Raw genomic sequence first — 27,820 nt, 5'->3', positions numbered from 1 at the left:
TACCCTGGGGTTGCCTGGGAAACCCTGCACTGGATGGAAGGAAGACCTAGATATCTTGGTCTCAGCTCTGTGGTCGTACTGTGTCGCAAGTGTGGCCCATGGTCCCTCAGTGGTTCATGTGGAATTCTGTGGGGGCTGAGGAGCACAGAAAAGGGGCTCAGTCCTCACACGGCGTTCCCTTTCCTCTTGACTTGGGGGATACCAAGTGCTAGGTGTCTCCAGGGCCGCTCTAAGAGCTGGTGACAGGGACATGCCTGGGGTGGGGAACTGGAGACACAATAGACCATGATGAAATATGGATACACGCGCACGCATACACACACACCCACGCACATACACCCACACGTACACACACGAACATATGCACACGTGCACATGCACAAAATACACATGCGCACGTGCACATGCACATTGTGCACACACGCCCCTCAGAAACCCAGGTAAACATGTGCAGCACACGCGTGGGCCCCTGTGTGCATTCACAGCCACACCCACCCTGGATGGACATGTGAGTAGGGGACATCCTTGTAGAGGAAAGAACATGGGTTCGGAAATAGAAAACAAGCCTATTTCTTTGAAAAGTCTCTTTGCAAAAAGGACTCTATTTTTGCTACCTATTGGCTGTGACCTTGGTGATGTAGGGGCCTTGGGTAAAAGATGAGGGGGTACTGCATTCTCACTGCAGCTCCCTTTTCCTTCAGCAGGAGTGAAGGGAGTTGGGCTGACCCGACACCAGCTGCTAGCTCAGCCCACCCGTGAGCCCCCCAAGGGGAGTTGGCCCCAGGCTCTCGCGGAGCGGTTGCAAAGCAGCAGGTGCACGAGGCTGCTCAGGACAGCGGGGATGTGGCAATGACAGACCAGCTCGTGCCCTTGTCCCTGCCCAACCTTCACAAACCATGCCGTCACCTGCTGTATCTCGTGTGTCACGACGAGTAGACAGAGTAGACCCAGGGCTAGCACTTTGCACGTGGACAGCGTGGAGCAGGCACCTGGGAAGTGCTCGCCCTTGTCCTGCCCGTGGGGGCTCCTCATCCCTGGGACCACGTTTCCCCCAGGCCCCTTCATCACAGCCACTTGCCTCCAGATGAGGGAGATGCTGCCCCACGTTAGCTGGGGCAACTCGACTCTCCGGGGCCACTTGCTAGTCTGTAAGACTGGATGAGGATGCTAGCACCCACTTCACAGAGTTGCGTCAGGGACGGATTACACGGATGTAGCCTTTTGTTTCCTGGCCCACAGTGAGTGAGCCAGTGGTGGCTGTGGTCCGCGTGGGGCCCGTTACGTGCGTACATAACGCAGTTGCGAGTGTCATACGTACACGTAAGACACATGCTCTCAGGCTTGCAAACAAGCACACGCACGCACCACTCTCTCCAGCCAGGTCCCAGTCCTCGCCCCACGCTGCCACCCCCTACAGCCAAGAAACCCAGGTCAGAGGCAGGCCCTCTCTGAGACTTGGCTGGGGTCCAGGCCGTGGCTCAGATGTCAGGTCCCTGCATTATTGAGCTCAGGAGCCTTTGTCTCCTCCTCGGTTCTTGGTCCTCCCCTCTCCCCATTCCAGCAGCAGAGGAGAGGAGGGAGGGGACATCTGCTCTGGCTCCCCCTCCCCATGGAGCACACAGCCACACCTGGGGGCCTGGGGCTCCCTTGTAGCCACAGGCAGGCCTTAGCCCTGTACCAGCACCTCTTTAGATGCCCTGCAAGCCTGGGCCAGCTCCAGGCTGCCCTGCAGCAGGTGAGGGGGGTAAGGCATTGCCTCCGAAGGGCAAGGCAGAGGCCTGACTCTATCGTGTCCCCCCAGGTGCAAGAGAGTCGGGCCTGTCGATCAGGACTGGAGCTCCCCACTGTGTTGCTGGAGATGGAGCGGAGCCGGCGGGCCCAGCAGCAGGTAGGGGCTGGCCGAGGGGCATGGCAGAGGGCAGGGTGGGCACCCCTTCATGCCCTGGCACCCTGTCTTTTTGCAGCTGCTGTGGGACTTGGAGCTGCTGACTGGGGCAGGGCTGAGCCTCTTCTGGCCCCCTTGGGCCAAGTTCTGCGGTCTGAGGGACCAGGCCCCGTGTGTACGGAGTCAGTGCGGCAAGCCCCATGGTGGGACAGGCGGGGGCCCTGAGCGGCGGACCAGCTGGGTGAGCGGGGGCTTGGCTGAAGGCAAGGGGGGGGTCGGTGTGACATCGAGGTGATGGTGGTGGCGAGGGAAGAGGAACAAGTATGGGCTTCAGACACAGACGGGCCTGGGTTCTCTCTGGTCTGATGCTCCCTGGAGACCGTAAGCCTCTGTTCCCTCAGCTACAAAATGGGGAAGATAATCGATCTTACTCAAAGGGAGCACCAGTAAACTCATCCATGTAAAGGGGTTAGCACGGTGCCTGGACCTGCAATTCATGACTATCTTGGTCTAATCAATGGCATGGTGACATCTTGAAGGCTTTAGACACGGCGGCAGGGTGGGAGGAAAGCAAGCCCGCACGGCTGGCTCCTGAGGGCAGAGGCACTGATGCCCGGGGTCCACGGACCCTTCCCCCCCAGGGCTGGTGGCTGGGCTGGCCCCTCTAGGAGGGAGGGTGCTGTGGTGACTGGGACCTGGGACTGTGCCTCCCAGTTCTCAGTTACCAGTTGTCCGAGGCACTTTGGGCAGGTTGGCAGCCCTGAGAGCCGAGCCATCCTCAGCTGCAGCGAGAGGGGGTGTTAGTGGTGACCGCTAAGGGAGGGTCCAGGCGACCCTATTGGGCCAGAACAGCAGTCTCATCTCATCTGCAGGCTCGAATGGGCAGGAGTGATCCATTTCCTCACAAGGAGGGGAAGAGAGCAGGGTCATACGTGGGCATGGGTACCAGGAGGAGGGATGATTTGGGCCATCTTAAATGGTGGCCACCACACTGGGGGATGATGCCCTGTGGACTAGGGCACCTTCCAACTTTCCAGAGTTCCAGGCTGTGCCCATTGCCCCAGGCTGGGGACTCTCTGAGCCAGAACCATCAGCTTCCAGAGGGGTGAGCCTTTTTCCCAGGAAATTCTGTCCAGTTTGTATTGCCACACAAAAGGGCCAAGCCCTGGACCGTTTTTCCTATCTCCTTCCACAGTCCTGCCTAGGACCTCCTCCTTATGCCCAAGGCTCCTCTTGGGGTCCTCACTCAGTTGTACCCATATGCTTGCCCCACAGCCCCTGGAAAGGGTGACCCCCGTGTTCCAGCTCCTGGGACCCAGGGGTGGATGCAGGGGCTGGGAGAGGCCGCCCTGGACTGGGCTCAAAGGCATTGGAGTGGGGAGACTGGTGGACAGGCTGCCTCCCCTTTCTAGAGCCCATGCGCTGCAAGAGGCGATTCTGAGGCAGCCTCTGACTCCTGCAGGGGGCAGGCAGTTGACCCATCGTCGGCCCTGGATCTGGGTGAAGCTAGGAGTGACAGAGACCCGAGATGGGGGAGCCCTGCTATGCCTGCAGAGCCCACACCCGGTATGCTGACACCCTGGCTGGGTGGCCAGACAAGATTGGGAGGAGGTGGGAAGTCCTCATGCCAAGTGCCAGGATCCCAGTCCCCTTCTCACTCATTCTTCATCTCCTACTTTTTATCGGGTGCCAAGGAGCACCCGGGGACAAGTAGGTGGTTTTATTTTATGTCCTAGTTCCGCCTGTTCAGTACCAGCTGTCTCGGGCACGGGGTCCAGGATTCTGAAGCTAAACTGGGGCTCAGGGGAGGGAGTGCTGGAATGACTGTGCGTGGTGGCCCAGGGAGGAGGGATGGAACAGCGGCACCTGTCACCTATTTGCCCCCCCTCGCGCCAGGCACTGGGAACATACAGAGCACAGGACGGACTTGGCCCCATTCCTTGGTCCCTGTCACTGAGATCACAGCTTAGTGAGAGTGCAACCATAAACAGGCAATTAGAATTCCATGGGATAGATGCTGTGAACCCTGGACCTATCAATTTAAATGAACCAGACTCTCAAATTATTTGTTAAATAAACCTAGTTGAGCCAGAAGCCTCTAATTGTTCCATCATGCACATGAGAGAAAAGCAAAGAGCCAATGCTTGTTTTTTCTGATTGGCAGAGATTTTTACAAGTAAAAGATCTCTTGGGAATACAGAGGCGTCAGTTACATTATAACCAGAGGAGTAAGTTCTCTAGTAAGACAACAGATCAGAATTGTGAGGGCACAGGGTTGGGGGTCATGTTCAGTGGTTCGTGGCAATCATTTCTAAAGGCTTGGGAGTCTTATCGGACTCCTTTGTTCAAAAGACATTGTCACAAAGAACTTACCCATTTGGTTACTTTTGTGAATATTCACACATCCACATTGCATAAAGATGGAATATTCTTGTGAAAGTTCTCCATTTGGGGTCTTACAAAATCAAGTTCTTTTAACTAGTTCTAGGGCTGCAGAATGACTCTCTTTCCTGCACAGCTGCAAGGGAGCAGAGACATTTCATTTCTCTTTTTAGATTTCTTTTGTTAATTATGAAACTTGCAGTTTTTAGGGCCGACTCCAGCCTCAAATTTCATTTCTTGAGTTTCATTTGATTTTACTGTCAGCAACCAAGAAAGCCCTAAGGAGGATTTTTCTTAATAACAGTAAAATAAGGTGCCTACTGTGGGTTTCTTTACGGGCCTAGAGGGGCCCACCAGGAGGAAGTGGGGTGTCCTTGTAAGGGACTGACAAGCCTGGCCAACAGATCCTTCCCGCCCCCAAGGCATCCCCTGGTGGTTTTGAGGACAAGGGTGTGCAGGTCCCTCTGAGGTGCTCTGCCTCAGCTGGGGGGATGAGGAAGATGTGGTTGGCTGTTGACAGGCAAATCCAACAAGCAGGTACATGGCAGGTAGTTTGAATAAAGGTGGACCTATGAACTGTGACAGCATTGAAGTTCAAACATCGGTCCTCAGGGCATCCCCTTCCCCTTATGTGCTGGGGACTCCCTAGGCTTCTTGGTTCCAGTTCAGGTGGAATGTGTGTGAGGGGCTGGGATATGAGCAGAGGGTTCCTGACATTGTTCTTTCTCCCTCAGGTTGCTTACTAGAGCCGAACCCCACCATCAGCAGTAGCTTTGGGGACCCAGGAAGCTCTGAGTTCAAGGTGAAAGAGTTAAAGTGTTCTGGGCAAAAGCCCTCTCAGATTGGGGATAGCAGGGGTGGGTCTGCCTGGGAGGAGGCTACTGGCGGGAGGTGATGCCACCTCCTATAGCAGGTGGAAGAAGGGACCCTCACTGAAGCACCTTTTACACCACGTAAAGTGGGCTTAACGAGTTCAGGAATCAGGCAAGGGCTGTAATGGAAATGAGGTCCACTGGGACAGCCACTGAGGTCTCCAAGGTCCTTTGGGGGGAAAGTGGCCAAGGTGTGGGGATTGCCTCACAAGCCTGGACCCAAATGCTCTTCCTTCCCAGGACCTGGCCCGGAGGGGAGAGAGGAGACAAGCAGGACCTGCAGCCCAGAGGCCCTCCACAAGCCTATGGGGGAGGAAGCTCGCTCAGGGAGCCCCAAGGCCCTCGGGCCTGCCCTCCCAGGGCCCGTCAGAACCCCAAGATCCCCCTGTGGGGCGGGGCGGGAGCCTGGGCCAGGAAAGAGCGGAACTTCAGAAACTGCTGAGGACTGAGATTCCTCAGAGGCAGAGACAGGAGGATTCCCAAGAGCATAAACAGCGTCCCCAGGGTCGGAAAGGGGAGGCCCCCAGCGGGGAGAGCGAAGAGGTTCCTAAGAGACAGAGAGAGAAGATACACCAGGGTCAGAGTGGGGAGGCCACTGGGGCTCTGGGGGAGGAAGTCTCTGTGTACCCCCGGGGGGAGGCTCCCCAGAGTGAGAGGAGCGAGTCTCCTCAAGGTCAAAGAGGAAACAGCCCTCAGTGCCAGAGAAAAGAGGTCCTCCAGGAGCCGAGGAAGGAGACTCCTCGGGGCGGGGAAGTGAAGGCCCTTCAGACTTCGCCAGGCCGCATCTCACAAGCCTGGGAGGTGGCTGAGGGAGAGGCGCCTACACAGCCCCCCGAGGAAGGCGCCTCCCTGGGAATTTCTAGGGATTTCTGCCGGTCCCTGGGAGAACAGAAGCCTCAGCCTGGGGGAAGGGAGAGCCCTGGCTCCGGGGATAGGACCACCCAGCTGACGCAGGACAAAACTGACGGCGGGAGCCGAGAGTCGGCACCGGCCGCGGGAGAGCAGAGGGCCGTCCGGGAGGGGGCGCGGCCTCCCTTTCCACCCCGGAGGCTTCCGGCCCGGCCGCGGCTCCCAGGCCCAGGGGCCGAGCCGCTAGCGGCCCCAGGCACCGGGGGCTCGGGGCAGCAGGAGCACCCCGCGGCTCTCCCGGGGCGCCCAGGGCTGCTGCGCGACCCGCACGGGCTTCAGGACCCGGAGGGAAGCCCGGGCCCGGCGGAGCAGGTGCGCGGCGGCTCCGCTAGGCTCCTGGGCGCCGTCGGGGAGCGGGGGGGCGGCGCGGAGGCCCCCGAGGCCTCGAAGGCCGCGTGGCCCGCGCTCCCCGGCGGGGAGAAGGCGTCGGCGGGCGTGAGCGCGGCGCAGCAGGAGACGGCTCTGCAGCGGCTGCTGGAGCTGCACCGCGCGGCCCGGCGCCGGCGGCGGCAGGCCCGCGAGCAGCAGCGGCTCCGAGTGCGTACCCGCGCCGCGCCGCGCCGGGCCGGCCTGGGGCACGAGGGGCGGCCGGCGGGCCGCTGACAGCCGCCTCCTCCAGGTCTTGGAACGCCTCCGCCTCGCCAGGAACCGCCACTGCCGGGTGCACCCTCTGGGGCCCCCATCCAACCCAGCCCAGCTCCCGCCACAGGCAAGACTCCCCGGAGAAGGCGGCGGGGCCCCCGCGATCCTGCCCGGGCGGGGGGGGGCGGCGGGGGGGGGGGCGGCGGGCCGGGCTGGGAGCCTCCCGGGTCCCTTCCGATTGCGTGCCCCGCGCACTCGCACGGACGCCGACTGCGGGGCGTGGGGGAGGAGGCCGGGGCCTCAGCGCTCGGCACCGCCCCAGGAGGACGCGGCGGCGCAGCGGCGCGCCCTGCGGGAGCAGCTGCAGCGTGCGCTCCGGGAGAGGACGTGGCGGCTGCGGGCCCTCGGGGCCAGGTGAGGGGGGAGGGCGGGGAGGCCGATGGGGCGGTAGTGGTTCCCATTCTCCGGGATGACGGGCCACTCTCTCCCAGGAACACCCAGAACTTCCAGCAGCTACTGTGGCCCCCTGGCGCCGAGGAGCCTTCGGCTGGAGAGGAGCGCTCACCCTTCCCAGCCCCCTCTCCCCCCTCTCGTCCCTGCTGAATCCTCAAAGGGATGATTAGAGAGATGAGGATTAAGGAGAACGCAAGCCGGCAACCTGCAGGCCCGCAAAGGGCAGAACAGAGGTAGTTCCAAGAAAGGCCCAGAACTTTGCCTCAGGGCCGGGGAGGCCAGACACACAGACACACGCAGCAGCTTCAGCCGCACCAGGAGGCGTGTTATTTCTTCTTCCCTCCCCTAAGTCCACTGCCCGGCCATTGTCAGAGCGCCAGGTCCTGAGGGTCAAGCAGCGAGAAGGCCCCATTCTTTCGGAAGAACGATTCAGTGCGGCACATCTTACAGGAGACCAGTTCTTGCTTCACTGGGGGGCCTGTGGTAAGATGTCAGAGGCCAGGAATGGGTCCTGGGAAAGGGAACCATGGGAGCCCTGCCTATGGAGCCCTGGAAATCTGCCTGTACTGTATCCACTTTGGACGTGTGGAGGAATAAAAGGTGCTTCTGAGCAACACCAGTCGTGGGCAAACAGGGAGCCGGCTGGGGGTCCAGAGCAGCGGTGAGGGCAGGACTGGTCAGTCCGCCCCCTGCTTTCGTTTCCCCCACCCCAGGCTCCTCCACAGAGCGGGTGGTGGGACCCCCAGCACGGCTGGTCGCAGGGACAGACAGAGCTAGACGTCCCTGGGGGAGAGAGGGCTTCCTTCTACCTCCTGCTCTCCTGGGACTTGCTTCCTGCTTTTGTGGGGAAATTCCTCTTTTCCCCTCCTTTTAGGACCTTGGGGAAAGTGGGGGAAATTTTTAGGCAAAAACATCAACTGTTGTTTATCCCCAGCCATCCACCTTTCCCGCCCAGGCACTCAAGCGTGGGGAGAAAAACCCATGACTGAGTAGCCTCACTCACACAATTCATGAGCACAAGAAGCAAGGGTCCTTTCCTATGCCATTTAACTCTACATCTCCGACTACACCACTGCCCCCCACCCCACACCCCAGAGGATAACCTCGACTCTCAGCCTCACAGAAAAAGCAGACTCGGTCCAGATGGACAGCCTTCCCACCAACACCATCTCCCTACCCCTCTCTGTGCCCCTGCCTCTCCTGTCAGATTCCGGCATCTGGAGTTCCCCGGGTGAGCCCATCCAACCTCAGGCTTTAAATAGCACCTACATTCTGATGACCCCCAAGTTTGCATCTTCAGCTCTGACCTCACTCCACAGGGGGACCTCCATACACAGCCACCTCACAGCATGGTCAGGGCTGACCTGTCCTCACACACCACCCAGCCCTGCTCCTCTCCATCTTTCTTGTCCAGGCACTTGAGCCAAACACCGGGGCTTCACCATGGTTCTTCTTTCCCCTTCAGTCATTCAATCCGTCAGTAGGCTTCCTTGATTCCTCCTCCAAAACATAGCCTGAAACTCCCTCGGCTCTACCGCTAATCACCCTAGCCCGAGCCATCGTCCTCTCCTGCCAGGATGACCCAACATAGATGCAGACGTCAGCTGCCAGAGTTGACTCTTTCCCTGAAAAACCCGTTACAGAATAGTTAGTACCCGACCAGTACCATTTACCGGCTTAAAACGCTCCATGGCTTCGTCTCCCACTTGGAATAAAATCCAAATTCCTCTGTGTCACTTAGCTTCCAACAGTTGGGTCCCCAGAGAGGCCTTTCCTGACCATCCAGTCTAAAGCCTCACACGGCCCTTGCCCATCTCCCCCATCACTCCCTAGTCTCATCATGGAACTTGTCCTTATCAGACAGGTCCTCTTTACAGCCTAGAGCCCACCCACCAGAAGGGACAACTCCATCCATGTCTCGTGTGCCTAGTGCTGACGGCACGGCCTGGCTCAGGGCAGGGGCTCCGTGTTCGTGAGATGAATAACTTGAGAGGTTGGGGCTCACCCAGCTGCCAGCCATATGCGAAGCTGGTGGTGATGGGGAAGAGGTAGCGCATCTCGGGCATGTCCAGTTTTCGGGTGTTGAGGTAACGGTAGCGCCCCTGGAAGTCGTGGGAGATGCCTTCATACAGCAGGGCCTGGGTGGCAGGCGGGACCAGGTGCATTTCTGACTGAATAGGAGTCTCCGGGGCAGGGCTGGGGGCCTCGGTAGGCACTGCCTTGGGGGCAGGCGGAGGTAGGAGTGGGGCTTTGGGGTGCAGGGTGGGCAGTTTGAGGGGTAGGCGCGCTGCAGCCTTAGCCTTCTGCTTGGCCTTCACCATCGACCCATACTTGCGGTGCCATTCACAGCGCAACGTCTTCTCCCGCAGATATTCCTCCTTCCAGAAGTTCTGCCGCAGCGTATCCATGTTGAGTTGCCGCGACATGGTAGCCAGGGAAGGAGCAGGGTGGCTGCAGCTGAGGGGTGAGCAACAGCAAGCAGGGTCCTTCTGACAGCAGGGGGCTGCGAGGACAGTCACTTGGCAACCAAGTCTCACCTCACACAGGGCCAGGGTTCTACTTGCCATGCCTTTAGCAGACCTCACATGCCTTGATCCAGAGGCAACCTCAGGCCAGGGCCCACCAGCTAAGAGCCTTGATCTCCAGACCTCTTGCAGGACCCAGGCTCGGTCTGGTATCACAGGCTTCTAGGTTTCCTGTGTTTCTGCTTCCATCCCTTCGGGTCAGGTCCCTTCCCAGCCCAAGAGAGACTGAAGTGGGGGAGCCAAGGGCCTGGACGCAAACCTCCCCCCATTCCTCCCCACCGGAGCTGGTCACTGTTGATTCAAAGGACCCATCCTTGAGTTACAACCTCCTGGCACCATCCTCCTGGTCCAACTTTTCTATGCCTGGATCTTGGGCAGAACCATCTCTGGCCCTGCCAATCTCATCCCCCCAACCGCCTCATCCCATGCGTGTCCTCTGTAGCACCCAGCATCAGTTTGGAGAGAAACAAGAACATTACTTTAATTTAACATCAACCGTGACACTGTGTAACAGCAACAGGGAGGTAGTGGAGAGAAGACACTCAGGCTTCCTGTTCCCTAACCGGCCTTGACTTTAATGGCAGAGCCCCAGCCAACATGGAAGCACCTCACCTAGCCTCTCAGTGGAATGGGAAGGGGCAGGGGGCTGGGAACTGGACATCAGAGGCTCACAACTTAGAGAAGGGCTGATGGCAAGCCTGGGGAGAGGCTGCATGGCTGTGGGGAGGGCCCTAGCGCAGGTCCTCGGCCGTGAACATGCCCCTGGCCCTGCGCAGGATGGAGTCCTTGGCAGCATCATAGGGGTGCTCCTTGGACGGGATCTCCAGAACGGCTGGAATGGAGCGCTGGTGGGCGTCGAGTGCGTGCCGCACCATCTCTGCAATGTATTGGTTGATGAGGATAATGCCGATGTCATCCCGGTTTAGAAACTGCCTGTTGGGAGAGAGGAGAAGGGATTCCAGGGCAGCCAACTCAGAGGTGCTGAGGCTGGGCTGCCGAGGGGAATGGGCTTGACCCAGAAACCGCAGAGTTCAAGGGCAAAGGTTGCTAGCTAGACTCTGGAGAGTTTCTAACCAGGATCAAATTCAAAAACCTAAGGGCCCTGGCTGTCAGGGTTGGCTTCTCCCTCCCCTGCTTGGAAGGCTCCCAAGTGAACTGGTGCTGAAGATTAGGGCACATACTGGTGTATTCTCTGTATGTTGCGTTTGTGTGAAAAAGAGAATAAGAATGTGCATGCCTGTCCCTCTGTATGGACATGAAGAAAAAGCAGAAAGGTAAATAAGCAATTAAGTGTTTACATGGGTGGAGGAGGGAGGGAGGTAATGAAGTAGAAAAAGACGGGGGTGGGGGTGGGAGTGAGACTTCAATGTTTATGTATTTTTTAAATATTAATTTGCAAGCCACATGAATACTTTTAACTTTTCAAAGGAAAACATTTTTTTTTTAAGGGGGCTGATGAGAGCACTAAAGGCTTTAAGGTCTATGCTGATGAGGGTGGGGGATGGATCGGAGGGGAAGTTTGGTGTGAGCCAAGAATACAACACAAGAGGAGGAAAATCATACTTTCCCCAGAGAGAGAGCCTAGCACTGGGCTCTTCTTTCTTTGTGATCACCCACGCATTAATTAAAATATTAAAAACTAATTGAGCGCTTGCTCTGTGCCAGGCACCAGAGCAGGTTAGACTTGATGATCTCTGGGTCCCTTTGGATAGAAACATGGAAAGTTCTTGGAGTAAAATCTGTCCTTCTCCCCTGACAACTTGGGTCACTTTACCAGAACGCTTAAAGATCAGGCCAGTTCAGGGCCTATCATAGCCCAGGCAGCAGGAACCAGTCTCAGCCCGCAGCTCAGGGCTGGACTGTGTAGGGGAAAACAGGTGAGCATGGTTTGTCCCTGAGACTTGGCAACAGGGGCCTTAGAGAAGGGGTGAGAGAGCATAGGGCCTGGCATTCTCAATTCAAGTCACCAGGACACCTCCCGGATTAAGGGACATGCCTGCATTCACACTATGAAGCTATCACTCTTGACCCAGGGGAAGAGATGAGGCCTTCACATGCAAGGTCTTAGCAGAAAGTAGGATACTGTCCTAATATTCTGCCGGCTGTGCTCGGGACAATGGGAAATTCTAAGAGAGAACTGTACAAGCAAAGCGTGGACCTGGCTTTAGAGAGTTGGGACTGGGTTCAAATCCCCTCTCCCTCTCTTCCAAATGTGACTTTGGTACGTGCCTTAACCTCTCTTGTCAAGAGGAATGATAACCCCTAGCTTACAGGATGGTTGTGAGCCTCTAAAGGACATGAAAACACAAGACAGCCCGACCCCACTGCCTAGGTGTTCCGATGAAGTGTATGGTTCCTTGCGGGGTCAATTCGCAAGAGCCGAGTGCTAGCAATGCTGGGGGTCTGCTCTACAGATGAACTGGGGCGAAGCTGACCCTGCGGAAGGTTGGGCCGAGGGGCGGCGCCCGTCATGAGCTCTGTTCCCCTTCTTTCCTGACACACCGTCATGTGAGAGATGAGCTCGTGGACCTGACATAGCCCGGGTTCCCCCAGGCCCCAAAAGCGAACTTGGAGCACAGAGGCTTCCTCCGGAAGGGCGGCCGAATCGACTTCCCTGACCCTCGACAGCGGGGTCTGGACGCCCAGCGCAGGCCCCGCCCGCCAGGTCCCCGCGATCCCACCCAAGGCAGCGGGTCCCATTCAGGCCTCGCGGGCTACCGTACCGGAAAGTGTCTTCGATCTCATTGATGGTTGTATCCTTCTCCACCACCAGGAAATTAGGCTGACGGTTCTTGTTAAGCTCCCCTATGCCGCCCAGCAGGAAGCCAGTCACCGTGTCCTCGTCTCCGATCACCGCTATTAGCTTCCCCCTACCCGCCATTCTCGCAGGCAGGTCCGCGACGGCCCGAAGTCACCGAAGCCCCACCTCCGCAGTGCACCGCCTTTTCGACAGCGCCTCCACCCCTTAGACATGCGCAGTTCACGACTCCGCCTCCCGGGACATGCGCATTAATAGTAAAACGGTCTCAATCTGAATACGCCTGCGCCATAAAGAGAGGCCTGAACCTGGGGACTACGATTCCCAGAAGCGCGCGCGGCACCACGGGCTCACGCAAGCGCGTTCCATCGCTCGTTCGACAAACCTGTTGAGCCTCCTACTGATAGATACCTAGACGCCAGAAGAGAAGATAGGGTTTCTGTTCTCCGGGGCGAGGTCCGGGTCTGTATCGTGTATGTAAGTGTTTAACTATGACACGCAGTTAACAGCTAGTATCTGTTTGTTTAGTAGATAAAAGACTGAACAAGTTAATGGTGACACTGACTAGTGAGGTAGGGATTCAAGTGAACAGGCAATTACAAAGCAGTGTGTTAATTGCTAAAATTAATTCCAGGACGTGGAAGCATCCACTGAAGGGGTAACTAGCCCACTGGGGGGAAGGTGTGCTCAAAGAAGATCGCCAGAAGGATTCAGGAGATAGAAATAAGGACAAGAGGGTGTTGTAGGCAAGAGGAACAGCATATGCCAAGGCTTAGTGACTAGAGAGCATAAGTGCCCTCAAGCAAAGGTAAAGAATCTGGAAGTTATCCTGAGGACAAATTATCCTGAAGTCACTGGAAAATGATCTCGTGCGATACATGTTTTAGAGATAGCACCGTCACGGTGCTGTGTGCAGAGGCAAGACTGGAAGGATACCATTGTGGTAAGAGATAATGGTGGTCAGAACTCAGGCTGTGATAATGGGAATGTGGAGAAGGAGATGGAGTCAAGAGATATTAGAGCGGAATCGACAAAACTGGTTTTCAGATTGGATGTGTCTGGGGAGTGAAGTAGAGACCCAGGTGACGCCCAGACTTCTGGCCATTGCAACTAGGTGGATAGCAGTAACATTACTGAGAGAGTGAGCGCTGTGAAATACAGACTGAAAGAGAAAGGTTCACTCTTTCCTCCTCCATTTTAGCCAACAGGCATCCTGGTGTTCAGCATGTGGTTTGTGAGTTTAGAGTGCTTGAGACATCCAGATGGTCTCGGCTAGTGGTTATTTGTATGATAGCCTTGGGTTTTGGGGCACACCTGGTTTGAATCTTGGCCTTGCTACTTAGAAGTATGATGTTGGATTTATCACCAAAGTTCTCAAGGCCTCAAGTTCTTCAGATAGTAGTATGCCCACCCACTTGATAGAGCCGTTAGGGTTAAGTGAGATAGAGTCCACAAATGCTCAGCACCCCGGGCTGTACTTTGGTTGGGGAAGAGCAGCTGGGCTGGACGTCTATAAACACACAGGTGGAAAGCAGGTGATGCTGAGGAGGAGGCCAACTGGCAATTCAGGAAAGTGCTCACACCTAGGGTGAGTGGGGAGGGAGGGTAGAGAATGAGGAAGGGTGTGTGTAGAAGCACCCGGTTTAGTGCCTGGCACAGAACCGGCCCACAATGGTCACAAGTGGTTGGGTACTTAAGAGAATGGATCCTGCCTTCATTGGTTTTATCAGGTAGAGTAAGGATCTGGGCACATTCACCATACATTCATTCATTCAGCCAGCATTTATCAAATGTGGCCATGAGGAGGCTGAGGACACAAGACTGATCAACTACGATTTCTTGCCTCAGGGAGCTCCCTGCAGGATGGGGAGGAAGGCAAACATAAGAGAGGCCCTGGAGGGATATTATAGGAGCAGGATTCAGAGCAAGGAGGGGGAAAGGGAAGAAGAAACTTAAAAAAGAGCACAGAGGCAGATAGGCCACTGAGTAAAGAGGTGAGGAGGGTGGTCTTCTCTGACTGACCCACCACTATGTGCTGAAATGTCCGGGGGCAAGTCTAGAGTTGAGGGGTCAATTGAGTGAAATGCTGCTTTGCCCTGCTCTGGCTACTGAATTATTTATTCATGTGTCACACATTGTCTGTGTTAGATCTTCCAGGGTCAGGGAGCTCAGGCTGGTAGGGGAGGAGGGTCTGGAGATACAAAGTCACAGATCAGTGTAGTAATGCAGAGATGTGCCCTGGGGCAGTTTGGGAGCTGGGGGGCAGATCCAGGAGAGACAGGGAGGGAGCCAAGAAGATGAGGGGGGTGGAGAGGCAAGGGGGTTCCCAGGCACAGGCCCAAACTGCAGCTTGGATGCCCAGGAAGCTAGAAGCTGTAAAGTGGGGTTGGAGTAGAGGGTGTGGTGGGGAGTGGGCACACGGTCTGACTCAGGACTTTTTTTTTTTTTTTTTTAAGATTTTATTTATTTATTTGACACAGAGAGAGGAGGGGGAGTGGCAGAGGGAGAAGCAGGCTTCCCCCTGAGCAGGGAGCCCGATGCGGGGCTCAATCCCAGGACCCTGGGATCATGACCTGAGCCGAAGGCAGACGCTCAACACCTGAGCCACCCAGGCGCCCCTGACTCAGGACTTCTTGCCTGAACTGGTGGGGGATGCTGGTGTGTGAACTTGGTGGCCTTGTGAGGAAGAGTAGACATTAGCCTGGAACCGGAGGGAGCTGCAGAAGGGCCTGAACCAGAGAGGCGCAAATTCCTTTCAATGTGAGCCTCTCAGGCTGCAGTGTGGAGAGAACTGGCTGGGGCCAGGGAGGCGGAGTGACAAGGCTACAGGGCCAGGAAGACTAGTTCGGAGGTTGGTGACCAGGGAAGCTAAGTGACTGGTAGGCCAGGGAGGCTAGTAAAAAGCTGATGGGCCAGGGGAACTATTTAAGCACTGGTGGAACAGGAAGACTAGTTAAGAGGCTGGTGGGCCAGGGAGGCTAAATGAAGAAGCAGATGAGCCAGGGAAGCTAAGGGAGGAAGCTGGTGAGGCAGGAAGACTAGTTAGGAGGCTGGCAAGCCATGGAGAATAGATAAGATGCTGACAGGCCAGGAAGACTAGTTCCGAGGTTGGTGGCCAAAGGGGTCAAGTGAAGAGACTGGCGGGCCAGGGAAACTAGTAGTGATGCTGATGGGCCAAGGAAACTAGTTTAGAAGCCGGTGGGCCTGCGGGACTAGTTAAGAATCCGGCAGACCAGGGAGAGTAGTGAAGAGGCTAGCAGGCCGGGGAGACTAGTTAAAGGCAGGGAGACTAAGGGAAGAGGCTATAGGCCAGGGAGGCTAGTTCAGTCGTTAGTGGGTCAGTGAGGCTTAGGTGAAGAAGTGGCAGGCCAGGGAGGCTAACTGAAGAGGTTGGTTTTCCACGGAGACCAGTTAAGAGGCTGGTGGGCCAGGGAGGGTAAGTGAACAGGTTAGTTGGCCATGGGGACTAGTTAAGAATCTGGCTGGCCAGGGAGGCTGAGTGAAAAGACTGTAAGGCCAGGGAGGTTAGGTCTGGAGGCTGGCGGGCTCGAAGACTAGCTGAGAGGTTGGCAGCCAGGGAGGCCAAGGAAGAGGCCGGTGGGTCAGGGAGGGTCAGCAAAGAAGCTGGTGGGCTAGAGAAACTGGTTAAGATGCTGATGGGCCAAAAAGTCTAGTTTAGAAGCTGGTGGGCCAGGGCCTAGTAAAGAGGCTTATGGGCCAGGCATACTAGTTCAGAGGTTTGTGGGCCAGGGAGGCCATAGAAAGATGCTGGCAGGCTAGGGAGGCTAGCGCATATGCCGTGGGACAAAAGGGCTAGTTTGCAAGCTGGTGAGCAAGGGACTTGTTAAAGGGCCAGCAGTTAGTTAAGTGGCTAGTGGGCAGGGAAACTAAGGGAGGAGGCTCGTGAACTAGGGAGGCTAAGGGAGAAGGTGGTGGGCCTGGGAGACTGAATAAGAAGCTGGTGGGCTAGGGAGGCTGAGGGAAGAGGTGGTGGGCCTCTCTGAAGACTTGCCAGTGGCTGGAGGCCAGGGAGACTAATAGAAGAAGCAAGCATGCCAAGGAGGCTCAGTGAAGAGGCTGGTGGACCAGGGGAGGCTCAGGTAAGGGGCTGTTGGGAAGTTAAATGAAAAGGCTGTAGGGTCAGGGAGGCTAGTTCAGTGGTTTGTGAGCCAGGGAGGCTACGTTCATCAAGAGGCTGGCTGGCCAGGGAGGCTAATTGAGGTGGCGGTGGGCCTAGGAGACTAGTTCAGAGGTCTGAGCCAGGGAGGCTGAATGAAGAGGCTGGTGGGCAGGCCACGGATGCTACCAGCAGATGCTTGTGGGCCAGGGAGACTAAGGGAAGAGCTCAGGCCAGGGTGACTGGTTAGGAGGCTGGTTTGGGTTGGGGTCCTGAGCAAGGTCAGAGCTGCTGCTGGAACCGGAACAAGTCCAGATCTGACCCTGGACTTAGCTGGATTGAAGGTTCCTGGGTTTGCATGGGGTTCCGCCTGTTTGCTGGGTGAAGAACATTTCCTGTTGGAGTCCGTGCTCACTGTTTTAAGGACCTAATTTGTTGAACATCTTTGAGATCAGGCTGAAAGGAAGCTGGCCTCCCAGGAGCCATAGGGCAGTCTTCCAGAACAGTGTTCACCTCCCTCTCCCACCCGCCAACTCTCTAGGAGTCTGAGGACTAATCCTGGAGGCCCCTGTCATTGGTTCTTTCAAGTATTCCCCCAAATGCCAGACCTCCCCAGACAGACGGTGGCTACCCATAGAAAGCACGTGCACGACAGCAGCCAAGCCTCTGCGACAGGCCGCACTTTATTTGGAGTTTTCCACGTAAGCGACTCCCAGCAGAGCCACATGATATGTGCAAAAGTCCCCCCAGAAAGCTGGGCCTCGCAGTGTGTAAAAAAGGCCCCCCACGGGGCAGAGCTGTGCAACCGTAAAAAAAAAAAAAAAAAAAAAAAGAGAGAGAGAAAGCAGTCCTCCAGGAAGCCTGGCTGGGCAGCTAGAAATCGCCCGGGGCCAGGCCACGTCCAGCGCTGCCGCTGGGTCTGGGTCTGTTTTCTCCTCTGATTGTGCTTTCTCCTCCCAAGTCCTTAATGCTCTGGGGTTGTGGCCCCCAGAGGGGCCAGACACGGTCCTTAGCAGCAAGGTGGTCTGGCCGGCAGTGCGGTTTGAGGGTGACCTCTCTCACACACGCAGACACCCCCAAACACATGCTTCCCCGCTGGCCTCAGCCCCACCAGAAAACTTGGGGCTTCCCTGACCCCCTCCCGACCCCCAGCCCACCCTCGCGTCACATTGGCCAGGAGGAGCGCTGCCCTGAGACAGGTAAGGCCCCCCCCAAGCCCTGGGGGCATGGCAGGGTGGGGAGGCTGAGCTGCCTGGCCCACACCCCAGGGCAGGTGTTTGCGGTCTGATTCTGCGCGTGTGCATCTAGGTGTGGAATTTGTGTGTGCGCGCGCGTGTGTGCGTGTGCGCGGGCTGGCCGGAGGTGGGGGCTGAGGCTGGGGGAGGCGCTTCTGGGATTCAGGGCACATTGACTTTGAAGGGGCTTCCAGGGACACTTTCGTCGCCCCACTTGACAATGAGGATGTAGTCCCCTTTCTCCTTGACGGTGTAGGTGACGTTGTATACCCGGTTCCCCATGTGCTTCACGTAGACCTCCTCACAGGGGGTCTTGGGCCCGTGCACGCCCACCATCATCATGTTGGTGCCTGGAGAGGAGTCAGAAGCGTCTGGGTCACCCCAGGGGCCCACAGCCCCTCGGGATCCCCCGCCCCCGTGTCCCTGTACCCTTGCCCACCCTAGGAAACCACCCCTCTCCTCCCTCAGCATGCCTGCTTTGCTGCAGTCCACGGTGAAGGAGTTCTTCTGGCCCACAAAGGCCTGGGACAGCCCCGGGCCCCGTGTCACCACCTTGCTGGCATCTGAGGAGAACTTGGGGATGGAGCTGTAGCTGGAGCCACGGCTGGAGGATGACTTGGTCATGGTCTCCACCAGAACCGTGGATGTTTCGTGAAGGCTGTGGCCTCCAGACAGCCGGGGCCCTGAGGGACAGAGCGGGATAAGCACAAGCTAGGGGAGAGGCCTGCCTTCCCTAGGCCCTGGGCCCCCGCACTGACAGCCCCTAACAGCGGGGGCCACGTCCCTTCCCCTGCTGTGACACCCGGCGTTCCCAGCGAGCCTGGCTGTGTGCACCAGCTCCCGCTTGTCCTGAGGTCCTGGGCCTCGGATGGCTCCAACCCTCACCCTGGCTTGGTCTGGGAACCCAAGTCAGAGGGTAAGAGTTCCTTTAAAAAGAACATGTATCCAACTAATCCTTCACACTGCTTCCAAAAGGAAAGCGTGCTAAGTATTTACTGAGCTTTGTTTTCTAGAAAGCAGAAACCTAGAAGCCAGGAGGGCAGAAAATTAAGCTGAAGTTTGGGAGCCACTGCAGGGAAAAGATTAATCAAGTGATGGGCAACAGTAAAGAGGAAGGATTTGATTTTCAGAAATGATTCTCCGTGGCTGCACAGAATGGTGTGCTGTGTGCGGCCAGGCCCACTTATGCCTGGTAAGTTGCCCATGGTTTTGGGGTCAGACTGTGACCCAGTGTGAATGGCCACTGCAGTCATCCAGGCCGGACTGGAGGGATGCCCCCCCACCCAGGGCACTCACCTGTGACTTTGGCCTTGAAGGGGCTGCCCACAATGTGCTGGGGACCACCGTACTTGATAGCAATGAGGTAGTTGCCAGGGGCCATGGGAGTGTAAGTGACCACATGGCCCTCAGGACACTCCCGACAGTCCAGCTGCACCTTGGAGGGGCCATCGATGGTGACAGACAAGGCCCCTGAGCCTGCGTTCAGGGTGTTGACGATGAACTCCGATGACACGCCTGGGGGTCGGAGGTAGCAAGGATTGGCTGTAGGCAGGAAGGGCTTGGGGCCCAAAGCTGGGCTGGGCCCCAGGCTCCCACAGCTGACCTCTGCAGGGACTCAGCCCTCCAGCTCAGGGCGGTACAGGACCAGAAGCTGAGCACCCCAATATCCAACCCTCTGCCCCAGCCCCAGACACTCACCAGTAGTGCCTCCCTCAAGCCCAGGGCCATAAGCTGACACCAAGCCTGGGTCCCCAGCCTGGCTCTGCTCCCCAACACGGATCTTGAAGGGACTGCCAGGGATGTGGGCACCATTGAACTTGACATCAATAGAGTGGACGCCGTTCTCGTGGGGGATGAAGCGGATGGTGTGCTTGTCTGTGGGGCAGAGGGCTGGTGAGTGCCTTTGTTCTTCCCCTCCCCGTCCCCCAGCAGGGCCTGGCAGGGGGGACAAGGCCAGGGCCAGCTCACCGCTGTCCAGCTCAGAGACGTAGCACTCCTCCACGGCGCCCGAGGGCGTGTGCACGCGAGCATCGATCACGCCCCGAGCACCATTCAGCTGCACCGCAAAGGACGCCGGCTGGTTCACCTTGAGCCCCGTCTCCTGCAGAGGCCACACAGAGTGCTCAGACTCCTGGGAGGGTCTGGAGCACTGCTCTCACTGCCCGCCTAGCCTGGAGGCTCCCAGCCCCGGCCTGGCCCAGCTCGGGGAGGTGGGGGGCAGGGCCTGTGGCCTTGGCATCCACCTGCCGGGAGGTGGGCCCACCCAGCTGTGCTGGGCACAGTGGGGGATGAGACGATGTACCCTGTCCTGGCTGAGGAGGTAGGACTCACACTATAAAGCAGGCCAGAGGCCCAGATGAGGAAGGAAGAGTGTGGCCTAGACTGGCCTGGGGGCCGGGGGTTGGGGGGGGGGGGCTCCCTGGAGAAGGTGGGTCCATGGGAAGGACTGGAAGAAGCACAAGGAGGCCAGCTGGGGATGGGAGTGTGTGAAGGTGATCCTGGGGCGTGAAGCGTGGCGCCCCCTGCTGTACAGATACTGGGAGGGAGGGGGACTTCTGCTGACTGTCCCTTCCAAGGTCACTGCTAAACCCTCGGACCCATGGACCTGCCTTCAACTCCTGCCCGGGTCTTAGGACGACAGAGGGGCCTACCCCTGGGCACGTACCTGGAGGCTGGTGACGGTGAGGCGGCGAGCATCATCCGAGAGGGAGGCCACAGGCACCACAAAGGGACTGTCTGGTATGTGCTCATCGTTGAACTTGATGGAGACCTCATAGTCACCTGGGGAGGGAAGGCTGGTCAACACAGGCCCCTGGATGGGAGATGGTGGGGGTGGCATCACCCACCCGCCTCATCCCTGGACAGGCTCTTTGGGTCAGGGAAAGAGACAGCCCTAGGGGTGTGGGGTGGAGGGAGATGGGGCAGAGAGCAAGCAGGGGCCCAGGTCAGGCAGGCCCAGGCTCCCCCTCCATCACGGACCCCTACCTGGTTCCTGGACAACATAGGAGACCCCACAGGAGCCATCTTTTCGGTCCTCAAATGCAATCTCCGCCTTGCTGGGACCCTCCACGGCAATGGACAGGCCCCCGGCACCTGCTTCTCGGGTCCAAATGCTGAACTCAGCTGGGGACGGGGAAGCAGGGCAGAGACAGCTCTTCAGCACCACGGCCCATCGCCCCGGCTGCCCTGCCTCCACCCCCCCTCGCCTGGCCCCTGCCCCTCACCTGGCACGCCGGCCACCCCCCGCTCCAGTCCTGTGCCTCCAGCCCTCACTTTGTGAGCACCGCCTTCACCCAGTGGCCCCACAGTGAACTGAAAGGGGCTGCCAGGCACGTGCTGCCCACGGTACTTGACCGTGACTGTGTGGGGCCCCATCTCCTGGGGCACGAAGCGCACGCTGTACGCGCTGTCTTCTCCCTCAACAATCTCTGCGGCTTCCATCTTGCCCGACGGGCTGGTCACCTGTGCGGTCATGTCCTGAGAGCTGGCCTCACCTGCAGGGAGTGGGGAGTGTCAGGGTGACACTGGGGCCGCTCCCCGCCTTGGACCTTCCCTCCCTCCTCAGTAAAACCTCTTCCTCTGCCCAGAACACCCGCAGCTAGCCCCCTGCCCATGGCCTCCCCGTCCTGCCCCCAGGGGGTGGAAGGCCCAGCTTCCCTGTGAGGACCCTGGCCCAGCGCAGCCATTGCTTACCCTCCTGCCGCGTGATGCTGCCGAAGGAGCCCAGGCGCTCCCGGCCCAGGAAGTCCCCAAAGACGGCGGGGAAGGGGTCTCCACCGACCTGGGTGGACTCCTCCACCCGCACCTCGCGCTTGGTCTCCCCGCCCCGCGTCTTGCTGATCTCCGTGCGCTCGGTGCGGGTGTACGTGTGGCTGCTGCGTGTGAAGGTGCGCGTCAGGCGCTCCTGGGCAGACACCATCTGGAACCAGTTCCCTGTGGGAACACGGAGCGGCAGAGGTGAGTGGGCCAAGCCCACCGGCCTCCCCAGAGCCCTGCCCAGGCCGTTCCGGGGTCACACCTGGGATCTTGAGGTTGAGGTCACACGTGCTGCCAATGGTGGCGATGGCGGGCGCCTGTCTGCGTCGGGTGATGCTCTCCTTCATGCGACCTTCGCCGGTGACCTTCACAGTGAACGGGCTTCCTGGGAGGGGAGGGGGCGATCAGGCAACTCAGACCACCGGCCTCGCAGCCTCTCCCTGCCCAGCTGTGGCCCAAAGCTTACCAGGCACGTGCTTGTCAGCAAATTTGATGTTGATGATGTAGGTGCCAGGCTCAGTGGGGCAGTAGGTGACTTTGCACGTGCCGTCCTCCATGTCCTCACAGTTAATGTCCACCTTGCTAGGGCCTTCAATACTCAGCCCCAGGCCCCCGTAACCTGGCAGGACACCAAGGACACCTCCCCCTCAGGCCCTGCCACTCTGCTGAGCCCTCCCCACGCTCCAGGCTCTGTCTGGAACAGGTGCCCAACATCTATAATAACCACCAAGGACAGCAGGCTCTGCAGGAGGGAGGGGTGAGCCAGGCACCGAGCCAGAGGGCCGGGGATGGGGCAGTGTGGAGAAGTCCCTCAGGTGGGCCTCTTGGGTTCCAGCGAGTGAGGGAGAGTCAGAAACTCAGGACAGCTGGGCTTTCTCTTAAATTTGAAGAGAAGTGACACGGAACATGCACTACCCCCCAAATGGACCCCAGAATGTGAATCCCCACAGAGACTGGGCCAGGAAGTTCAGGGAGGAGGAGATGACCAAGAGGCCCTGCGCAGGAAAGTTCAAGTCCTCCTTAGAAGCACCAGCTGAAACGGGGAGTGGGGGTGGGGGTCCCTGGGGCGAGAAGCACCTGCATTGCGAGTGTCCACGATGAACTCCGCCACCTGGAAGGTTTGTCCCTCGGACAGGCCCTTGCCCCAGACGCGCACCTTGCTGGCGTCCCCGATCTCAGACGGCCCCACCAGGATCTTGAAGGGGCTGTTGGTGACATGCTTGCCGCTCTTACGCACGCTTACCACGTGCTCCCCAACTTCCTTGGGGGTGAAGGAGATGCCTGTGGAGAGGGGGTGGTCAGGCACAGGGCCCTGCGCCTGGCAGAGCCCCCCTTCCCGACTCCTGTCAGGCCTTCTTCCTCCTCCGGAGGTCCCTCCCCATGGCCCCACACTCACCGATGTGGCGGTTGGGCAGGCGCTTTAATAGGCAAGGCTCCTCATTGCCCGAGGGGGCACGGATGCTGGCGGTCAGCAGGCTCAGGTCACTCTCGGTGATCTTCAGTGACACGTCCGTGGAGGTGCCCACGTTCAGCTGTGACGTGCGCATCGAGTCATCACCTGGTGGGGGAGTTGGACATGTCAGACAGGATTCCAGGCAGGCCATGTCCTCGTGGGGCTCAGAAGACCTCCTAAGCAGACCCCGCTGGACTCGCCAGCTGGGACCACTCAAAGGGCAGAGAGGCCCAAGGCCCAAGAGAGCATGGCCTTTAGTCACATGTTGGCTGCCAAAGATTACAGATGGGCCCAGTACCCCCAGCTGCCCCATGGGTGCCTCAGGCCTGAATGGGTTCAATCCCTAATCCGTGTATTTTAATTACAAGTCCCATGGTTTCGTGGAACCAAAACAACTAGACTGAGCAGACAGCACCAACCCCTTGCCCGCCATGTGGCTCTGATCAAGTTGCTTAGCCTCTCTGGGCCTACTGATCTACCAAAAGAGATGATCGGTACCCTAACTTCGCAAGAGTTACTTCAGTGACTAGATGAGATGAAGTGTTTGAAAGCATGGGGGGTGGGTGGATACTCCTCACCTGCTCTAGGGACTGGCGTGTTCCTTGTATTTGTCCAAAGATGGCCCCTTTCACCCGGAGGGGTGCGTACCCTAACGCCCCGGGGTTACTCGGACCTGCTGGGCTCGCCCACCCGGCTCGCGCTGGGGCTTGTCCTGTAGGCTCATGGGCCCACCCCGCCCCCACCTGTGATCTTGGCTGTGAAGGGGCTTCCGGGGATGTGCTTGTCATCAAAGCGCACGATGATGCTGTAGTCCCCGGGCGCCGTGGGCAGGTAGGACACGGTGCAGGTACCATCCTTGTTGTCCTTGCAGGTGATCTCGGCCTTGGACGGGCCCTCCACGGCCAGGGACAGACCTCCTGGGGGGGGGGGGAGGGGGCTGAGATCAGAGGTCCTGCCCTCCTCCGAGCCCAGCCCTCTGCCTCCAGCTCCCCGCACCTTCTCCAGCGTCCTTGGTGACGATGGTGAAGGTGGCCGGCTTGTTGACCATGCCGTGGCTCAGGCCCGGCCCGTAGGCACTGACGTGGCGGCTATTGATGGCGTCCACGTAGAACTGCAGGGGGCTGCCTGAAGGAGACAGACAGAAGGGCCTGTGTCAGCAGGGCTCCCTGTACGTTCCTGCAGCCTCCCTGTCTGTCATGGGACCTGCCTGATGGAAGTCTGCCTCCCCAGGGGCTGGCACGGTGTCTGCGTACGGCCAGTGCCCCATGAGTATTTGTTGAAAGAAGGCAGGCAAGAACGAAGCCACGGTGGTCTCCTCGGAGCCCGGCCCCGACTTACCAGGGATGTGGTTGCCGTCGTACTTGATCCCCATCTGGTGCAGGCCTTTCTCAGTGGGCGCGTACCTCACTGTGATGGTGCCGTCCTTGTTGTCAGTGATGTTGGGCCGGGCCGTTTTCCCGGAAGGCATCCGTACCTCCCCTGCGGGGTAGCACAGTGATGTAGGGGACCCTGTTTTTTCCTCGCACGGCCCACCCCTCTCCTGCTGCCCCAGGCCCCGTGAGACAGCCGGAGCGGCAAGCCGAAGCCTGCACTGGGGCAGAGAAGGCTTGAGTCTGAGTTCCAGCTCTGCCCAACTTGGCTGTGTGACCCTGGGTAGCTCGCTTCCCCTCTCTGGGCCTGGAAGAGGCTGTCCCTCTCCCCCGCCCCCCACCTCAGGGCCCCAGGACCGTACCCGTGAGTTCCCCTTTCTGCACGGTGAATGGGATGACCAGGTTGAAGGGCCTCAGCATGGACTCCATTGGCTCTGCGGGCACCACTGGCTCTTCTGTGGCCTGTGGCAGGGGAGAGGAACAGTCATTGGCTGGGAGAGGTCTGGGGAGCTTGGCCTGACTCCCAACGGAAGTCCGAGAAAGTGAGGAGAGAACAGGATGGTTAATGGTGAAACCAGAGTGGCAGGAGAGGCGTGGCAACTGCAAGAGAAGAGGTGGGCCGTGCTCAGCCCGGGGACCCATCTGCCCAGCCTCATGCCTGCCTGCTCCCCAAGATGGCCCCAAACCATGCCCCAGCCCTGGCCACGGAGGACTAGAAGGAAGAAATGAAGGAGCAGGAGGAGAGAGAGGCGCGGCCCCCGTGGGAGGCGGCAGTACCCAGTGCGTGGGGTAGGTGCTGGGCCGGTGCAGCTGCAGCACATCAGAGGGCTCCTCCACGTGGGCCATGGGGTCACATGCCTGGGGGGCAAGGCACGGAGAGCACGGGTTGTGGCAGGCCAGTTCACGCCAGTCCGAGTGCTCAGGAGCTGACTCCGAGAATGGCCCAGGGACCTGAAGTCTTGGGCTGTCCTTGGGGCGGGATGGATATCTTGCGAGCTTTACCCTCTGGAGGGCTTCATCGCCCCACAGGGCCACCTTGGGGGGATGTCTAGGGACTGTGGGCCCAAGGGTTGGAGAACTACGTGACCAGCTTCTCCAAAGAGACCTGACCAGCCACTGGAGAGGCCAGAAACAAGGGCTGTGCTCAACTCCCAAGCTGGGAGGCTGTGGGGAACCAAAGGCTTGACTCTGGAATCCATCAGACATGGGGGCAGGTTCTGGGCTTCCTTGCTGCTGCTAAAAGGGCCTTGTCTTCCCAGCCACTGTCCAGGGCCCTGGAGCTTACCAGCACGTGGAAGGGGCTGTTGGGGATGTGCTCGCCTCCAAAGCGGATCGTGATGACGTACTTGCCCGGCTCGGGCGCTGTGTAGTAGATGTCAAAGGTACCGTCGTGGTTCTCAACCACGTCCACGTCGAGCTCCGCCCCGTCCGGCGTGGACACTGTGCATGTCACCTTGCCTTTGCCTGCCGCCTTGGCATCCACCGTGATCACGGTCTCCTCCCCGATCTGGATGCGGGGTCCTAGGCAGGCACCTGCCACCCAGAAGAGCCAGGTTGAGGGTTTTGGGGTGGGGGGTGGCTGTGCCCAGTCCCTCTCCATTCCCAGCTGCCCTCACCACCTCAGCCCACAGCAAGAAGAGAAAGGGCACTCACCCAGGCCATGGCCTCCAATGGACACTGGAAACAGAGAAGAGTGTGAGGCCACACAGCCGTGGGGAGCCGAAGGGGATGGGGGATACGGGCAGGTCAGGGGGGCTCTCTGGGTCAGGGACTGGGCCAGGGATCTGGAAGAGCTGTGAGGGGGACTCGACGGCGAGCAGGGGCAGAGGATGTGGCGTGTGCACCCACCTGTGACAAGACACTTGCTGGCATCCCCGGTGGGCAGGGCATGGATGCGGAAGGGTGAGTAGGGGATCTCGTCGCCACCATACTTGATGGTGATGGTGTACCGGCCACTCATGTCTGGCAGGTAGGACACGGTGTATGTGCCATCCCCATTGTCTCGGATGTTGGCCTTCTTGGGCTTTCCCTCGGGGTCCTGGGAGAGATGCAGAGGTCAGGGCCTGCCTGTGCCCAAAGCCTGACCAGGGAGATGGGCTGCGCATGGACTCACCAGGATCTGGACGGTGAGCAAACCCTCACCAGCATCCCGGGCGTCAATGGTGAACTCCACAGGCAGGCTGGCTGGGATGCCAGAGGCGTTGAGGCCGGGGCCACTGGCCCGCACCTTGCTGGCATCGTGGGCAGGAAGCACCTTGATCTTGAAGGGGCTTGAGGGGCAGAAAGAATGGACAGTTGGCTGGGGTCTCGGGGTGGGGGGAGCCCTCCCCACAGACATGAGGAGGGAGGATTCTGTGGGGCAGGGAGGAGGGAACAGACCACATCCTGAGTTTTGTGGGAGGGTTACTAGAGGACGCTGGGGTTGGAGCCTGAGCATTTCTGCATTCCCCAAGAAGATGCTGCGGTTGGTTTAAAGAGGAGGGTGCGGGAGGCTGCCTTCTCCCCCTGCCCCCACCTGCCTTTTCCCAAGGCACTAACTGAGCAGCTACGTGGGGGGAGAGCCCAGCCCAAGGAGAGCCCCTGGAGCTGTGCTGCCTCTCTGTGGCGACAGGCAGGGAGCCCCAAGGACGAGCAGGCTGGGGTGGCTGAGACCGAGACCAGATGAGGCCCAGACAGGTGGAAGGGGCACCCCCAGGGGCCTGCAGGTGTGGCCCTGGGGGGAGCGCCCCACAGTTCGGCCACAGTGTGGGAGCCCCCAAGTAGTTCTCACCTGCGTGGCACCTCCTGGTCGGCATACTTGACGGCTACCGTGTAGGGCCCATCGGTGGCTGGGGTGTAGTGGACAGTGTGGGTGCCACCTCCATTGTCTAGCACCTCCACGGGCTCAGCCACACCTGGGCAAGTGGGGCAGGGTCAGCAGAGCGTCCTGGTGCCCCGTCCTCCTGCCCCTCCTTCCACCCTACCCCAGACATTCTGTACCTGTGGGGCCCAGCACAGCCACATGCAGCGGGGCTCGGCCGGCTTGGCTGCAGTCCACTGTGAAGGTCTGGGGCACCCGGGCCCTGACACCGGCCCCCAGCCCTGGCCCCGAGCACTTCACCTTCCCAGGGTCCACCACATCCTTCACCGGCACCCGGAATGGGCTCCCTGCAAGGAGATGGACATCAGCCCCTACCCACCTGCCAGGGAAGATCTCGGACACTGAGGAAGCCGGTAGAAGGAGGTCTTCCCTGCCTCTGAAATGCCCCAGGGAGGCCAGACCAACTTACGCAAATGCTTAAGAACTTGCTAAGAAATTGTAAACGGGGACAGATAAACTTGGCGGTAGACCGAGGCTGGGCAGACCTCATGTGTTGAGCCACAGGCCTGGAAGAAGTCCTTCCTAAATAAAATGCTGAAAACTGATTTAAAAAAAAAAAATCCACTTTTGGAGCGCCTAGGTAGCTCAGATGGTTAAGCATCTGCCTTCGGCTCAGGTCGTGATCTCCAGGTCCTGGGATCGAGCCCCATGTCAGGCTCCTGG

The 27,820-nt window shown here is 58.8% G+C and overlaps 4 protein-coding genes and 1 long non-coding RNA gene across 8 annotated transcripts in view; 2 read left to right on the top strand and 3 right to left on the bottom strand.

Annotated features, from left to right (window-relative positions):
* The first annotated feature begins 1,609 nt into the window (after positions 1-1,609).
* LOC113911049 (translation initiation factor IF-2-like) lies at positions 1,610-7,697 on the top strand. Its single transcript, XM_027573249.1, has 7 exons — positions 1,610-1,735; positions 1,802-1,888; positions 1,965-2,126; positions 5,500-6,585; positions 6,668-6,757; positions 6,953-7,044; positions 7,122-7,697. Exons 1-7 carry the CDS (start codon positions 1,610-1,612, stop codon positions 7,231-7,233), a joined length of 1,755 nt encoding a protein of 584 aa, XP_027429050.1. The 3' UTR covers positions 7,234-7,697.
* On the bottom strand, positions 7,237-9,941 carry ATP6V1FNB (ATP6V1F neighbor). The gene is made up of 2 exons (XM_027574645.2): positions 9,089-9,941; positions 7,237-7,561 (listed from the first exon to the last, which is right to left on the bottom strand). Exons 1-2 carry the CDS (start codon positions 9,648-9,650, stop codon positions 7,452-7,454), a joined length of 672 nt encoding a protein of 223 aa, XP_027430446.2. The 5' UTR covers positions 9,651-9,941; the 3' UTR covers positions 7,237-7,451.
* A 122-nt stretch (positions 9,942-10,063) lies between these two features.
* Positions 10,064-12,610, bottom strand: ATP6V1F (ATPase H+ transporting V1 subunit F). Its single transcript, XM_027574646.1, has 2 exons — positions 12,332-12,610; positions 10,064-10,541 (listed from the first exon to the last, which is right to left on the bottom strand). The coding sequence occupies exons 1-2, from the start codon at positions 12,487-12,489 to the stop codon at positions 10,340-10,342; spliced, it is 360 nt and encodes a 119-aa protein (XP_027430447.1). The 5' UTR covers positions 12,490-12,610; the 3' UTR covers positions 10,064-10,339.
* A 132-nt stretch (positions 12,611-12,742) lies between these two features.
* LOC113911765 lies at positions 12,743-27,717 on the top strand. 3 transcript variants are annotated; one of them, XR_003516593.1, is made up of 7 exons: positions 12,743-12,843; positions 18,732-18,910; positions 19,474-19,611; positions 20,295-20,457; positions 25,557-25,679; positions 26,267-26,423; positions 27,406-27,717. It is a non-coding gene; the product is annotated as an uncharacterized LOC113911765 (long non-coding RNA). The 3 variants fall into 3 exon arrangements; XR_003516594.2 differs by lacking the exons at positions 25,557-25,679; positions 26,267-26,423; positions 27,406-27,717 and adding an exon at positions 20,724-20,862; XR_004819489.1 differs by lacking the exons at positions 12,743-12,843; positions 25,557-25,679; positions 26,267-26,423; positions 27,406-27,717 and adding exons at positions 18,412-18,634; positions 20,724-20,862.
* Positions 14,869-27,820, bottom strand: part of FLNC (filamin C) — a 29,804-nt gene continuing 16,852 nt past the window's right edge. The window contains exons 25-48 of one of the 2 annotated variants that reach the window (XM_027574643.2): positions 27,277-27,444; positions 27,068-27,191; positions 26,411-26,567; positions 26,146-26,335; positions 25,951-25,974; positions 25,583-25,830; positions 25,075-25,155; positions 24,660-24,759; positions 24,266-24,406; positions 23,924-24,052; positions 23,671-23,844; positions 22,871-23,032; positions 22,552-22,755; positions 21,941-22,093; positions 21,737-21,859; positions 21,412-21,651; positions 20,943-21,212; positions 20,704-20,841; positions 20,384-20,499; positions 19,687-19,819; positions 19,417-19,593; positions 19,015-19,233; positions 18,192-18,401; positions 14,869-18,068 (exon numbers count right to left, since the gene is read on the bottom strand). In XM_027574643.2, coding sequence (XP_027430444.1) covers positions 17,881-18,068; positions 18,192-18,401; positions 19,015-19,233; positions 19,417-19,593; positions 19,687-19,819; positions 20,384-20,499; positions 20,704-20,841; positions 20,943-21,212; positions 21,412-21,651; positions 21,737-21,859; positions 21,941-22,093; positions 22,552-22,755; positions 22,871-23,032; positions 23,671-23,844; positions 23,924-24,052; positions 24,266-24,406; positions 24,660-24,759; positions 25,075-25,155; positions 25,583-25,830; positions 25,951-25,974; positions 26,146-26,335; positions 26,411-26,567; positions 27,068-27,191; positions 27,277-27,444 — 3,869 coding nt within the window. In that variant the 3' untranslated portion in view covers positions 14,869-17,880. The remainder of the gene's footprint in view (positions 18,069-18,191; positions 18,402-19,014; positions 19,234-19,416; positions 19,594-19,686; positions 19,820-20,383; positions 20,500-20,703; positions 20,842-20,942; positions 21,213-21,411; positions 21,652-21,736; positions 21,860-21,940; positions 22,094-22,551; positions 22,756-22,870; positions 23,033-23,670; positions 23,845-23,923; positions 24,053-24,265; positions 24,407-24,659; positions 24,760-25,074; positions 25,156-25,582; positions 25,831-25,950; positions 25,975-26,145; positions 26,336-26,410; positions 26,568-27,067; positions 27,192-27,276; positions 27,445-27,820) is intronic. The other variant, XM_027574644.2, reaches the window with a different exon arrangement.

Source organism: Zalophus californianus, chromosome 12 (assembly GCF_009762305.2).
Source record: "Zalophus californianus isolate mZalCal1 chromosome 12, mZalCal1.pri.v2, whole genome shotgun sequence".
Lineage (NCBI taxonomy): Eukaryota > Metazoa > Chordata > Mammalia > Carnivora > Otariidae > Zalophus > Zalophus californianus.
This window is presented reverse-complemented; position numbering and strand designations above follow the sequence as displayed.

Bases quoted from the DNA above. Each gene is read 5' to 3' on its own strand.
- ATP6V1FNB (XM_027574645.2), bottom strand. From the start codon at position 9,650: ATGGCAAGTAGAACCCTGGCCCTGTGTGAGGTGAGACTTGGTTGCCAA. The intron at 7,562-9,088 runs GTGAGCCCCAAC...ATCTTACCACAG, and splicing joins CGCATATGGCTGGCAGCTGG to GCCCCCCAGTGAAGCAAGAA.
- LOC113911049 (XM_027573249.1), top strand. From the start codon at position 1,610: ATGGAGCACACAGCCACACCTGGGGGCCTGGGGCTCCCTTGTAGCCAC. The intron at 2,127-5,499 runs GTGAGCGGGGGC...CTGCCCTCCCAG, and splicing joins CTGAGCGGCGGACCAGCTGG to GGCCCGTCAGAACCCCAAGA. The intron at 6,758-6,952 runs GCAAGACTCCCC...GCACCGCCCCAG, and splicing joins CAGCCCAGCTCCCGCCACAG to GAGGACGCGGCGGCGCAGCG.
- ATP6V1F (XM_027574646.1), bottom strand. From the start codon at position 12,489: ATGGCGGGTAGGGGGAAGCTAATAGCGGTGATCGGAGACGAGGACACG. The intron at 10,542-12,331 runs GTACGGTAGCCC...CTCTCCCAACAG, and splicing joins GAGATCGAAGACACTTTCCG to GCAGTTTCTAAACCGGGATG.